General features: G+C 34.6%; 1 protein-coding gene across 1 annotated transcript in view; it reads left to right on the top strand.

Moving 5' to 3' along the window:
* Nucleotides 1-15,609, top strand: part of LOC142320114 (cholecystokinin receptor-like) — a 197,056-nt gene extending 181,447 nt beyond the window's left edge. Inside the window, exons 3-6 of the mRNA XM_075357795.1 lie at nt 959-1,126; nt 14,289-14,366; nt 14,403-14,554; nt 15,418-15,609. Coding sequence (XP_075213910.1) covers nt 959-1,126; nt 14,289-14,366; nt 14,403-14,554; nt 15,418-15,609 — 590 coding nt within the window. The remainder of the gene's footprint in view (nt 1-958; nt 1,127-14,288; nt 14,367-14,402; nt 14,555-15,417) is intronic.
* The last annotated feature ends 451 nt before the right edge of the window (nt 15,610-16,060 follow it).

The following is a 16,060-nucleotide window of genomic DNA, read 5'->3' as shown; positions in this document are numbered from 1 at the left end:
GTATATACAGGTATATTGTTTTGCAATGTTTTATAATTATATTATTACTATTATTAAAATCTTCTCAACATTCTTTTTTTGTTCATGCTAGAAATACACACCTATTACAGTCTACACCTGTTTATAAAATTGATGTCATTGACTCCTCTAAAGTCACTCTACATCCTTCCTTCCAGTCTATAATTTATGGTTTCCAGATGAATCTTTCCATGTAGCAATCACCTTAAGTAATACTTTACTTGGTTCCAAAGGCTAAACAGAAAAAAAGAAGAGAGGTAGCAATCACCCTACATATTCTTTCCACCTTTCTGTATACCTTTTAATTCTATCATGTACAGGGGAGTTTCCAAACTAATTCTACTCAATCCTTCCTTTGGAACCTATCTGCCCTAAAATGTTCAGCATGAAAAATATTTTATCTGTCAACCCTAACAATATGAACGAATCATCTCTTCTTCCTTATACAAACCTTGCTACTGTAAGTCAGTAGGAGAATATACTCAGTCTCTTATTAAATCTAACTCTAAGAGATTATTTCTTCAGGTTATGATGTGTATTGACTGAAACCTTTTGGCTTTACACAAGCCATGCCCAAATCCTACTTCCACAAGTCCTTGGTTAAGCCTCTGGTTATGTGCAGGCATGTAGAAGGTCATTATAGAGCAGGTGTGAAAGATAGATTCTCACTGCCCAGAAGTGGAAAATATTTAGCTAGAGATGATAACCCCAACAGGAGAGTGCTTCAAGAAGGACTATTCTGAGAAGTGGAAGATCCTCCACGTTATGGATTGTAGATCCAATGGTATCCTGTCAACATTATAACTCATAGTCCACAGAGCAGCCATCTTTGTATGCACTCATTTACTCTAAATTTGTTTTTGACTTATATTTACTTTCATTAATTCCTTTATAAAAATGAATACAACATATCTAATAATATTGTTTATGTATGTTATAGGTCTTCGTAAGTGTAGGGAGATTTGGCCAAACAAAGATTACGAGAGAGGTTATAACATATTATTAGACGTACTACTGTTTGTACTTCCACTAGTAGTTCTAACAGCAACATATTCTTTAATAACACGAACATTATGGAGAGGTATTAGACCGCAAAATACCAATTTGAGTAGGTATTAATTTCTTTAAAATGTATTTATAGAAAATATGTTGTTAAATGCAATATTACAGAAGAATGCCCACTATCAGAAAATGTGGTAACACTTTTGTAAAACAAAAAAAAATTGACTGTCTTTTTAATTAAATGTAAATCTACATCCAGATATTTAAATAGCTGCTTCATTCAGTAGTGTTGTTTATTTAACAACATCTAAAATTATTTCAGTAGTCCATCTGAAATAATCTCAGATGCACTACTCCACTTGCATTAATAATTTTAAAATCCATTATTAATTTAATAGATGGTATGACATAAATACTTATGACCTAATCAACACTCTTATATTAGTTCACATCAAGTAGTCCTATATTTTTATTTATTTTTTAATGAAGTAGGAATGAAGAAACTTTTATGCCTCAATAACAGACGTAATTCACTTACATCAACTGATTGATTGACTTGTATATTACATAAGTCTCCAGATATCTAATGTAATATTTTTGATTCAGGGTCAATACGGAGCTGTGAACCGTATCTAATAAGTATCTATAGCCTGTTACATCAAGGATCACTAGGACAAGATGTTTTTTAAATTAGAACCTTACAACAGAACAATGGTTTTGGAACAAATAGTATTAAAATATACCTGGATTGGCCAGCTTTGAATTATCATTAACCCAGATGGAGTGGCGCAGATGGTTTAGAAAGGCTAGTCATAGTCAATTGCCGCCACTGCAACACATTTACATCAACTTATATGTTTTTCAGTAAATTACATACTGCCAAAACCAACATGCTGTAGCACTGTCGGTCAATAATAATTAAACAAGCTACTTTTGTAAATTCATGGTACAGTAGATGAAATCTTGGGAAAAACTGTTACTTTATTAGTAGAGTATGTAATTTTTCTTTTGAATTTTGAATGTTGACTCGCTTTAATAATGTCAGTCATATTTTATTTGTTTATGATTGCATCTGAACCGATGGAGTTCATTTTGTCCTGCTTAAAAAATGGTGAAATACTTCAGATTTTACCTAGCAAACTATTTTATTTTTAATTTTCCTTATCAACTTCCTATACATTATAATTTAAGAATTAACCATTTTGAAATTTGATACTACTACTACATGCATACTAGTTTATTTGTAAAGAATGTCAAGGTAAACATAAGTATCAAGAATTACTAAGCACCTCAATCTTTTTTGGAAACTTAAATAAGTTTCTTTTTAATAACTCTTACATAAAGAACTTCTGTCAAAAAAATAAAGCCAAATTTAAAAAAAAAAAAACGCATTGATAAGTAATAAATAATATTCAATTATGCTTTAAATTTTGACATTTTGAAGTCAGAACAGATTAGGGAGAAATAACAATCAACAATTTAGTGACTCTTAATTTCCTGCTGAATTTAAAGGAGTATATTTTATTTTATCTTTATTTAAAGTATGCATACAAATTTGTACTATTGAGTACAAATTGAGTACAGAAATGAAGGAATTTCATTATTTTCTGACTTCCAATTTTTCAATTAATTTTCTTAGTTCTGAAAAAAAATGTAGATACCAGAATGAATGTAAGCTATTTAAATTCACTATAAAAAAAAAAAAAAATAAAAATAATGATAGCAATTTAAAAATAACTTCAACTCATCTCTGAGACTATATAATTATTTATTTAAAAGTGTCTAGTTGTGTTTTTTGGTAAGTAGATTTACTTGTTTGACTTTGATTTGACGAACAAATAAGTACATTTATTCATGAGTAAGGAGATTTTACATACACTAATGATTATGAAAAAAATTCAGATATGTGAATTGAGAACCTGCTCCTTTTCTTTTGAGAAAAACAGACCAGTGGAAATTAAATGTTTCACCCTATGTTTATTAAATTTGATACCTTTTTACCAATATACTTTATGAGGAACTTACCTCCAGAATAAATAAATATATACTGTAAATACATGTTTTTTTGTCAAAATTAAAAAACAGCAATTTGTTTCCTTGGAACAATGAACTGATTTCTAGGATTTTGTAATTGATATGAAGGAGAGAAAACCCACAATTAACTGCTCTAATTCTGTTTTATTGTGGTTGACACCCTGTAACAGCTGCTATTGGATGAAAATGAGACTAATTTTTTTTAATGTGTGAAAAATTCCACGACTCAAACCCAGAACCTCTGGATAAAAAGAACCAAAAAAAAATATTATTTGTTAATTTTAATATTACTTTAAATCTGGATAGATCAACAAAATCCAATGTCCATATGAAGAAACCACTTACAAGTTATGCAAACACAAGAAACTTCCATTTTGATCAAAATAATAAAAAAATTCCTTTCGGCATGCTGGAAGGCGAAGGTAGATTTCACCGGTGCTAAATAGGAGATAAAAATGATTTCTTTTACATGTGAAAAAAGTTTCATATGTTTAGCATATGACAAACCCCACTTCTTACAATTCCAGCAACATTTTGGTCATCCCTTGCTGTAAGGGTTGGTCATATCAAAAATTGTTTCATACAAAAGTTTTAGATAATGTTTAGAGGACTAACAACCACTTTAAACTGTTTTGATCCTGTGGTTATTAAGGGAGGTATGATTTTTATTGTCTTCAAAACCCCATTTTTTTCATCCCTGAGCCAGTGGTTGGTGATAGCAAAAAACTTTACATTTACTTACTTTAAGTTTTAGACCCTTATCCAAAGAATAGTAAGAACTTTAAACGAATTCAATATTTTACTTAATAAGAAAGTTTTAGCAATATTTTGTTTTTTTTTAAAAAGCCCCCCTTTCCATCCCTATGATCCGATTTTGGTTGTTAATGAACTCGACCGAGATTTTGGGACGAGTTGTTTTTATTGAACAATTTGAAAGTGATTGATGCAAAATTATGGCAGTTATTGTAACCACAAGAAAGTGAAATATATATGTAAATATATATATAAACTTTTGAACTGACAGTTATTTTGGGGTCTGGGGGATGTGAAACGTGAAAGTATGTCAACATTTTCCAGAAGTCGAATCATGGTACACATTACAATAGGTAGCTTTCTTATGAAATTTACCTAAAAGGTAGACACAACATACCTGTTTATACAGCAGTATCTACTGTTACTGTTACCACTTCCATTAAGGTACAGCTTCAGATTCTCCATTTCCAAAAATTCCATATTAAAAAGCTGTAGCCTTATTTCCTGTAGAATAGGACAAAATGTGCAATGTCTTCTCTTTGAATAATACACATAGAGCAAAATGAGAATTAGTCGAACATGTGTACTTGTTCAGATAAATCAGTTCAGCTCTTGCTTTAAAAACCATTTAATTAAATTAAAACTTTCATTACTGTGTACATAATTAAGTGCCACGCCTAGTTCTTTATAAATTAGATGAACTGCGACTGCTGTTCAAAATATCTATGTAGTCTAATTGATTTTATTCTTAATGATTTATACAGTAGAATTCACTGTAAATTCTGGGTAGACATAATTGAGTGGTACATTATACTTTCAAACAAGTTCTTGCCATTCATTGCAAAAATATATTCTTTTTCCTATAATACGCCTTACTAAAACGTTTGAAAACCTTGTTTCTGGCAGCTTCAAACAATTCTGAGTCTAATTGTCCGCAAAAAGATAGATTCCAGTTTGGTTTCCAGATACAAACTATAAGCTGCAGTATTCTGGGTTAAACAAAATATTGTCTTAATAAAATATCTCTGCCGAAAAAAAATTATAATTATTATTGATAACAAATTATTGGTAACAAAATTGGACCTCCACCTAGCATCACAATATCATCAGCATAAACTAACAACTTTATTAAAATGCCTGCTATATAAACTCCTCCTTCCAAAACCATTTCCAGATCATTAACAAAAAGAGAAACAGGAAAGGGCTCAATGGACAACCTTGATTTAGATCCTTTATTGTTACAAATCTTTCCGTTAACTTCATATTGCCACCTGTGTTCCACTATGCATTACCTTAAGGAACTTAACCATTTTAGATGACATTCCTAGTTCAAACAGTTTTTAAAAGAATGCATATTGATCCACTAGTCAAATACAATAAAAAATGCACTCAGTTCACATTTCTGATACCATTTACTTTTAATGAGACAAACTAAATTATAAATATTATTTATTGTACTAAATAAACCTCTTCTAATCTGGCCTGGCACTCCCACAATATCTTGTGTCATTCTGCTCAGAGATTAAGCCAATCTAATAACATATTAAAGAATAACTTTCCGATAGTATTTATGAAAGAAATACCTCTGTAGTTTTCTACCTTACTTAGATCTCTGTTTTTATATAATGGAAACATTATTAAGGTCTTAAAGCACTCAGGCACTTTAGTAGTTTCATATATTTTATTATAAATATCGAACAACTTATCCAATAAAATGTCTCTTATAAAATTTAACTCTACAGATTTTTTTCTTCAGGTTATGCTGTGTATTGACTGATCTTTTTCTCTTGTGTAAAGCCATGCCCAAATCCAACTTCCACAAGTCCTTGGTTAAGCAGAGGCTTAACATAGCAGCTGCACATAACCAGAGGGTTATGTGCAGGCATGTAGAAGGTGTGAAAGATAGATTCTCACTGCCCAGAAGTGGAAAATATTTAGCTAGAGATGATAATCTCAACAAGAGAGTGCTTCAAGAAGGACTATTTGCATTCTTGAACAATTCACAGGATATTCGTTCTTTTCCCAGCACTTTATTATTTTTGCTTCTTTTGATTAAACTGAGAGCAACTCTGTTAATTGAAAGAGGGAATCCAAGGTTTAATCAAGGAATAAAGGCTCACAGTAAATTATTCTACAAAAAAAACAAAATTTAGATTCAAAAGCTTACTAAAATACTGTATCCACTCTGGACCTGTAATATCATTCACTGAACAAAATTATTTCCATTTAAAACAGGTGACCAACTTCCAAAATTCCCCAGAGTTCCACTTCCCTGAAGTTAGCTATACTGTCCTCTCAATACTTTTTTCTCTTTTTCGCACAATTCTTGGTAAATTTGATTAAATTCTAGATATTTGTGCTTGAAATGTTCTGAATTAGTCCTTTTATACATTCAAAGAAATCTAAACACTTTTTTCTGTGATTTGTAGCACTCCATAATCAAACTATTCTGTTTAAAATTTTCTACATTTGTAGCTTTTGTACTATCTCCATTATTTATTAATATAACTGTTAATAAGTTTGAATCATGACCTGGATCTCCAGATCAAATACTTTCTCTAACCTGTTGTTTTTCTTTGTTGTGGAATTCTTATTTCTCCGCTTTAATTTTGGATGAACTGGCATTATGTCATCCAGGTTCATTATTGATGATCAACAGTTAACAGTTATTGGCAAATAATCTGAGAAATATTCCTCCTGTACTTGAAGAAATCTATAATTGGCAATAGTTCAACATCTGCCACTAATTGATAAGTACAATGCTACTATCAAACCATATATTCGTATATTCCGATGATTGCTGCACTTTAAATAAACTATTATAGTTCCTAGTGTACTTTCTGATACTAACATTGGCAATATGAGGTTCCAAGGTCAATCCTAACAAAATTTAAACATTAAAGTATCCAAATGTTAAGAAGTGTCAGAGGTGACCTACCTCTCTATCACATATCTTATGCTTCTACCAGATTTAAACTAAAATAAAATATTTATATGATACCTCTATATATTCCAGCTTCATTGTATGTTATGTACAAAACCAAAAAGTACATAAACTATAACAATAACTTCCACAATTTTCAAAAAATCACGAAAATAATTTAACTAACACTACTACTTAGAATTCAATTCTACCAACTTTTACATATCTTTTTTATTGTTACAAGAAATAAATATGTGAAACTACTTCTTAGTGTAAGATTAGACTGACTGAAATCCAACAATTTATAGTATTACTAATTATTTATTTAAATTAATTAAAAACTGTTTCATGTTAATAAATCTTTTTATTACAATCTTCATACAATATTTCCACAGAGATCTCTACTTTTCTAGAATTGACTTTTAAGGATCAATTAATTAAAAATATAACCCACCAGGTTAGTCTAGTGGTGAACTCATCATCACAAATCAGGTGATTTTGAAGTTGGGAGCTCTAAGGTTCAAATCCTAGTACTCTTATCCTATTAAGGTTCAAATCCTAGTTACTTTTATACGAATTTGAATACTAGATCATGGACACCAGTGTTCTTTGGTGGTTGGGTTTCAATTAAACACATACCTCAGGAATGGTCGATCTGAGACTGTGCAAGACTACACTTCATTTACATTCATACATATCATCCTCATTCATCCTCTGAAGTAATACCTTATAGTATTTGGGAGGCAAAAAAAAAAAAAAAAAAAAAAAAAAAAAAATTGAAATTTTTAAATGGTAGAAACAGGTTTGCTTCCTCATTCACTGATATAAAATGACATTAAAAAAAAATTCTGAAGAACCACAAATCTTAATTAAAGAACCCAATGGAGTTCATTAAAAAAATAAAAAGCTGTATAACAATTTTTTAGTTAATTTTAAGAAAACTACAAAATTTTGCTGTTAGGGATGCAATTACTTTTTTCCAGCAACTTTTAATTTTTGCATAGACATTTTGAGAGTTACTTGTTTATAACTTTATGCTATAATAACCCAATACTAATCATCCATCGATGACAAAAAAAATAAAACATATCTTCAACTGAACAATACAATCTTTTCCTTTAAATGATTTCCTCCTTAAGTTCTGAGGGAAAAACTTAAACTTGTGCCATCAGAAAATAGTTTTGTACTTCCTCTACAAAATAAAAAAAAACCATCAAAATTGATCTAGTTGAAGAAACGTAACAATAAGACAGATAAAAAAAATACATAAAGATCAAACTGAGAAACATTTTTGTATTGATTAGTTATATATATTAATTGATTAATTATACTGATATTTGTTGTTTAGTTGTTTATGTTAAAAAATGTTTACTGATCTGATTTGGATATTTAAAATGTATTTAAGTTTTCTGAAATCTTTTATTAATTTATAAGGTTTAAGTATATCTGTTAGTTTATAATGTGTAAATAATATTAAAGTAAATTTTCTATGAACAGATCTAAAACAAATGAAAGCCAGGTCACAAATGTGCATTTTAAACAGCTTATCGTATTGCTCCAAAAAATAAACAAAACAAAAAGTATAGTTAAAATCTAACAGCTTATTTTGTAAGTCGAGTGGAAGCTTGTGTTGCGGTCAGAGGTATTGTTATGCGCTCTGTCTTATACTGTTTTTTTCGGATCAACGGTTTTTATATCTGATTTTTGTAATTGGGAATCAACGGTGGAAAATTTTAAGTGTTTTAATATAATTTGGTGATTTTTGGTTGCGGAGTGACCTTTTTATTGAATTTTTTATCTGAGTAGCCTTATTGCTATTGGCAATAAGGTTCATAGTTGACTGCTGGTCGCAGTGGTTAGTGTGAGTTAGTAGTGGTTTACCTTGAGTTGTTTTCAATTCGGGTGTAGCTTATCTGTAGTGGATGGCATAGACAATTGTAACTGGCATCGACTGTGGATAATATTGTTTATTATTCTTCAAATTATAAACTTTTGATATTGGAATTAATTTAATTAATTTCGGTTGTTGTTATCTCTTGATAAGATAGACTGCTGTAGCTTAGTTTATCAAGCTATCATTTATATATATATATATTTTTTTTTTTTTTTTTTTTTTTGGACGCGGAATTGTCCCCGTAGTCTGATAGTGCAAGTATGAGGCGCAGGGGTTCGCTCCCTTTAGAGGCAACAGCCGCTCAAAGTAGTAGTCAACAGAGGGTGGTGCCTATCAAGAAATTAGAGGGCAAATGCAAGAAGAGACCGTGGTCTCTTCTTGCATGGGTCTGATGACCCTTTGCGTGCAAAGGGTCATCAGAAGAAGAGGAGGAGCTACCAGATACTTTGGGTAGCCTAATTTATCAACTGGGACACACGCTGGCTTCCCTAAAACAACATATGGGGGCTGGACTTAGCAAATAGATTGGTATGCATGAGCAGGAGCTCAGAGCAATTTATGAAGGCCTGAACGCGCTGGCTGAAACGCCATCCACGGCAAACATGGTGACGCAAGCCACACAAACGGATCTGCCGATAACTGAAGATAGCATGGAACATATTCTTTCTAAGAAAGAATATTTTAGAAGATGGGGAGCTTTCTCATATTCTTAGAAGATGGGGAGCTGTTAGAACTCCTACACAGAAGGTGGCCCGATTCCTTGAGGAGTAAGCTAAATTTGGTGACAGAACTCCCTCCTGACAGGGAAATTACATGCAGTCTAAAAGACTTAAAGAAGATGGGAGAACAAGAACAAGGCCCCAAATTAGTCGCAGGAGACATTATAAAAAATGAAGTTTCAGCCATTGGAGACAGTACTACAGAAAAAAAGAGAAGTAAATATAAGATATGCTACAACTCTGACGTACCTGAGAGGGAAACCCTTGCTACATTGTTAAGAGCGGTCAGGAGGGTTATATCTCAAGTACCAAATGCTGCGTATATTTTGCCGGCAGGGAATATTGGAAATTACATGAAGAAGATCCTGTCCTATTTGTTAAGGAATAAGGAAACGCCAGTTTCGCCAGTTTTTATTGACGCTTGAAGGAGATTCAAGTGTAAGGTATGTGGGAGTGAATCATATACCCATAAAGAAAGCTACACCACCAGCGGATCAAAGTCGTACAGTAATCGTCAAAGCTGAGGGTAAGATGTATGCAGAGCTCCTTAGATCGATGAAGGGTGCGGTGACAAGTGAGAGGCAAACAACGTAATAGCACTGCCCAAGGGCCGTAACGAAGAGTTACATGTAAGGATCGAGGGTGCAAAAAATGCAGAGTACTTTACCACATTACTTAGGGATTTGCACGTTGATCTTAAGAGTAGAGCCACCAGAAGAGCTGTTGTCCACATCAGAGATGTAGAGTTTGAAACATCAGAACAGGAGGTGATGGCTGCAATTGCAAACAGGGTTGGTCCAAACGAAGAGTTTAAGATATCATCAATCAGAAGAGGCTTTGGCGAGACCAGGAACGTCACGGTTATCACCTCCTATAGAGCAGCATGCAAACTTGTAGAGCAAAGGCTCAGGATAGGCTGGATAAATTGCCGAGCCTATATACGCGAGGACGAAGACAGGTGCTATCGTTGCTGGGGGACAGGACATAGACATCAGGACTGTAAGGGCCCAGATGGGTTGGAACTCTGTTTCAATTGCGGCGGTCGAGGTCATAAGATTGCTGACTGTCGAGAACCGAAGCAGTGCCTCGACTGCAGAAGCAGAGAACATAGGACTGGAGCTTGGCAATGCAACAAAGACCAACATGTATAGAACATTATTCGCTAATGTGAACAGGAGTATCCTCGCTCATGATCTAATTGCACGAGTCGTCGTCGAGAGAGGAGTTGATTTCCTTGCAGTTGCCGAGCCGAATAGATACGAGGCAGCCAAGTCATGCTGGATCGCTGATACTCAGGGGGATGTTGCTATTATGGTCATAAATCATAATATTCACTGGAGACTCAGGTTTAGGGGTAGGGGCATGGTCGCACTGAAGAATGAGACCGTCATGATAGTGGGTGTGTATGTGTCACCCAACATAGACCTTGCGGAATTTACTCGCTTCGTAGATATCCTACAGGGATTAATTATTAATTCACCGAAGAGATTAGTTATGTTGGGTGACTTTAATAGTAAAATGGTGATGGCTGGTAGTAGTTACACGAACAGGAGAGGACAGATCCTGGCGGACCTGCTTGAGACTACTGGCTGTCATTGTATAAACGACGGCACACCCACTTATGTAGCAAGAGGCCACCAGTCGGTGCTGGATTTGACCATCCTGGATAATAGATGGAAAAGTGAACAATATGACTGGATGGTTCTCCTTGACGATATAGCTAGTGATCACCGCGCAACAATACTAGACCTGAGAGATGCGAATTTCGAGCGAGTGGAGTTCAAGTTTTTCAGCGGAACAAATTGAACTAATAGTCAATAGAACAGCTGATAGACTAAAAGATAGGCAGCAGCAGAGCCCTGAAGCTTTATCAAATATAATTAAACACGAGATAGATAGAGTGGCAAGTAATGCTGCAAGGAGACGTAATGTATATTGGTGGACGACCGAGATCGGGAATATGAGACAAGAGCTCCAGTCCCTTAGGAGAAGAAAACAGACTTCTCAGAAATGGTAGGGAAGATTACCAGGATATAGCAAGAAGGTATATTGAAACTAGAAGGGCCCTTCACAGAGCAATTAAGAAAAGGAAAAGAGAGTGCTGGAATAATCTCTGCAGTGAACTCGATACTGACCCATGGGGCCAAGCTTATCGTATAGTAACTAAGAAGTTCGGCAGACAATTACCTATTTTGGATAAGGCTAATGCTGAAATGCATGTGGCGAGATTGTTCCCTAGCATGATAGCCGATGATTGTGGACTCACACCATGTGAGAGCAGGAGATTTACTATAGATGAACTGCAACTAGCGGCCAAAAGTCTGGCTTTAAAGAAGAGCCCTGGACCGGACAGAATCCCTGCAGCGGTGATCAAAGGTTTAGTCCAGAAGACTCCCTGGGAAGTATTAGAGGTTGCCAGTTACAGTTTGGAGAGAAGAGTTTTCCCCGCGTGTTGGAAAGACGCCGCATATTGGTGCTCCTTCCTAAAGGTGCACCCATGGAGGAGGACGCCACTTACAGACCCCTAAGCCTATTGAATACCATGGGGAAACTCGTGGAAAAAAATGCTGGCGGGCCATATTATTCGAGAACTAGAACAGGGAGTCGGGATTAGCCCAAACCAGTATGGTTTCTGGCGGGGGCAGTCCACTGTGAAGGCCATTTGTAGGATTTTGGACTGGGCTAATGAAGTCAGAAGAGGCACAAGGCGCACAAGACGCATTCCATTAATGATTTCACTTGATGTAAAGAATGCCTTTGGCTCAATCAGTTGGAGTCACATAAACAGGGCAATGGCCACAAAGGGATTGAGTCCTTGTATATGTAGGAAAATCGAGGACTATCTTTCCGATAGAAGATGTTTGATTGAAGCCCAGGAAGGAAGAATTCATTTTGAGATGCAAGGTGGGGTGCCACAGGGATCGGTCCTGGGGCAGCTGCTATGGTTGCTAGTTATAGATGATCTCCTGTGCACAGAATGTTCCCTGCTGGAGTTGAGGTTTTGGCATATGCAGATGATCTCGCTATACTAGTTGAGGGCAGGACGGTAATTGAGATCCAACAGAGGGCGAACGTGTCCACTCAGATCATTAATGAGTGGATGACTTCTAGGGGTCTGCAGTTGTCATTGGAAGAATGTAGATGTATCGCCTTCACTGGAAGAAGAGTACTGGATCCTATTACTATTTTCATCAATGGTAAAGTTATAGAAGAGGTGCATAGTTTGAAATACTTAGGAGTTACCTTCCAGAGGAATTGTAGATACACTGACCATATAAGTAACATATGTAGAAAGGCTGAAGCAATGGTAAAGAGTCTTAACATTATAATGGCAACACAGAATGGCCCTAGAGCATCAAAACGCAGATTGTTGGTGTCAATTATAGTATCCTCGTTGATGTATGCTGTTCCATACTATGGAGTCACGCTATAGATATCAGGCGTAACAAGGAGAAGTTAGCGAGGGTGCATAGGAGAGGGCTCCTAGGTGTGGTGGCCGCGTATAGGACAGTGTCCTATGAAGCCCTTTGTGTTCTCGCCGGAATTCTGCCAATAGACCTCATCGTGAGATATAGAGTCGAAAGATCGAAGGGCAGAGCAGATCAAGAGGCCAAAGATGAAGTCAATACTACCTGGCAGGAGAGGTGGACTAATAGCGGTGTGGGTCGCTGGACAAGACAACTCATCCCAGAGATCGAACCGTGGATAAGAAGAGGTTTTGGCGAGATGGATCACTTTTTAACGCAATTTTTCACCAGGCATAGCTCATTTAATAATTACTTAAATAAAGTAGGAAGGAGAACAGGGCCAATCTGCATGTATTGTGAAGAGATCGACAATGCAGAACATACTTTCTTCATATGTGAAAGATGGGGTGCCCTCAGATTTGACATGGCGATCGACGGGATGACTCCCGAAGCTATAGTACCTTTTATGACTAGTCGGGAATCCAACTGGAAGAAAATAGCGTGTTACACCAGACAGATCTTATTGCAGTAAAACATTGACGAAAGGAGACTGGATTTTTGATTTAGGTTAGGGAAGGGAGGACAGCCTCAGCGGGGAGGGCCGGCATGCCGAGGTGTGTCGTTTCAATGAGCCACTGGGGACTCCTGGGGATATAGTTTAGGGAATAATAGAATAATAAAACACAAGATATAGAGAAAAGACCTCGACACCACGTCACGACACTCCAGGTATGGCATGGTGTCTGAAAGGGGCATATAAAATAAAAGATTACTCTCAAAAAGAGCTACCGGTAGGCTGACCTGCCATGCCAGTATATAGCTGGTAGGCGGGAAGGCCTATTTGAGTATAAAGACACTCCCCTAGGTGGCATAATACCAACAAGTCAGTCCGGCTCAGGAGAGCTGAGAAAAAAAAAAAAGAAGCTTATTTTGTAATAAAGCCATCTAGTTTATGCTTTCTACATGCATTTAAACTACATGATGTAGCTTGATGTTCAAAAATAAAAATATTGATAAATGTTAATGTTTTTAAAAAATTTAGTACTTTTTTTAAATTATGTCAGCAACCATATCTTAAAGAATAACATTGATATTAGTGAAAATAACTCTTAACTAATGGTGGTTATACTTCATATTCATTACATGTATAAGAACCATAAAAAGAATAGGACAGAAAGTCTGAAACAGTAAGTTAAAAATAGAAATACAGTTATATTGTTTTTATTTAAATATAATGCATCCTTTTCTAAGGAAAGAGCTGTGTTCTGTAGACTAATTCTGATGAGGAAAGGAAACTAACTACATTATAATGCTTCATAATTCTATCTAACCATATAAGTCAATATTAAGTCTGCAAATTTTTATGCACTTTATTGCTTAATATATTTATGTTAGTGATCTATTATATCTGTTAAAAATACTCAAAATAAAATTCATAAATGATTAATTACAAAATAATTTTTTTAATCTAATTACAGTCATGGGTGAATCAATTAATAATGGTTGTAGCCACATTGATATATCACGCACAGGATCATCATTCAAAAGTAACAATAGTACAATTTACACGAGCAACAAACCACCACATTTAGCAAGTATTTCTACAGGTTCAAGCAGTCCAAGTATGTTACGTCGCAGTAACACTGAAAAAGCACTTTTAAAAAAGAAAAGAGTTGTTAAGATGTTATTTGCTGTTGTACTAGAATTTTTCATCTGCTGGACACCATTATATGTTATAAATACGGTAAGCTAATTTAATGTACGTAATGGTAATTTAAGTCACCAGCAGTACCACATCTGACATATTCATTAATTAGCTGTTATTGCAGAGGTCCACTACATGTGAGCGACAGGAAGACTTGAAGCTGGCTCACAAAACCTGTTGGTAGTCAGCCTTAGTGTAGTGGTATCAAGCTGGTTTCTAGATGACCTGGTCTCAGGTTCAATTTCCATAATAGGAACAGCATTTCATTTTCCTTATGAAAATATATGTAGAAGCATTTCCAAGGTTATAATTGCATAAAGATTTGGTTTTATGGTAGAAATATCAACCATACCTTAATGTGGTCATCTGTCTCACCTGACACATTATTGTAGGTGAAATTGCTCCACTGATACAAAATCAACTACAGGGACCTGGTAAAGGGTTTCTCTTACGCTCCATGGTGTAAGAGCTAAATCTGACATGTGGAGGCATAAGGTAAAAACCAGCTTCAATAGGTCAGATTACAATATCTTGAGCTTGTTCTGAGTTGAAAAAGTAGAAGCCAGAATGAATTTAAAAGTACTTTTTCCAAAAAAATAAAACAATACTATAAATTCCACCACTATTTCTACTAAATCGAACTCAATTGGCTGACATATGGAAATTTAACATATATCAAAATTCAGTGACAATAGGTTTCTGCATCCTTACCACAAATTCAGATTTGTGGTAAAAGTCCCTAAACTTTTTTGGGATGGGCATTGAGTAATTGATTACAATAAACTATAATCATTCAACTGAATTAATAAACCAATGAAACAGATCAGCTTTTATATTTAATTTTTTTTATAATGCACATAAATAATTAACAGTTAAAAGTCATAATTCTATTTTGTTCATAGGTGGCACTGTTTGATCAGGATATGGTGTATAATGTATTAAGTTTTCAAGGAGTGAGTTATTTTCAGTTACTAGCATATACATCAAGTTGTTGTAACCCAATAACATACTGTTTTATGAATTCTGGGTTCCGAAAAGCATTTCTCAAATTATTTGGTTGCTTACGTAGAGGGCGGCCAAAAACGAATTACTGACATCAACTTCCTTTCCACCAGGTAATTTCAAAAATTAGATTATTTTTTAATTGAAAATAAAATGTGCAATTTTATCAAGTAACTTGCAATATAATATAGTACTTATTACTTAACAGATTACGTGTCCAAAACAGACAAATAAATACAATGGTATATAAAATAAAACGTTTTTAATGTTTCTCTAAGTGTGATACCTTTGCTTTGTTTTTTTTGTGTGTAGATTACAGATTTCTGAATAAAATAATTTCTAATAAAATCATCCTATCACCCTCAGATTAATAGGGCACGTTAAAAGTCTATAAAAGTTACTATAACTAATGCCACAGGATGTTATATACTTGCATTAAAATTTCTTAGCAGATGCTCTCCTTTTGTAGATAATATTAGGTACATCTCAAATTAAAGTTCAAGCAGCATATTAACACTATATTTGCCTTTGTAAATGTTATTC

Source organism: Lycorma delicatula, chromosome 2 (assembly GCF_047948215.1).
Source record: "Lycorma delicatula isolate Av1 chromosome 2, ASM4794821v1, whole genome shotgun sequence".
In the NCBI taxonomy this organism is placed as follows: domain Eukaryota; kingdom Metazoa; phylum Arthropoda; class Insecta; order Hemiptera; family Fulgoridae; genus Lycorma; species Lycorma delicatula.
Note: the sequence above shows the minus strand (reverse complement) of the source record. Positions and strands in the feature narration are given on the sequence as shown.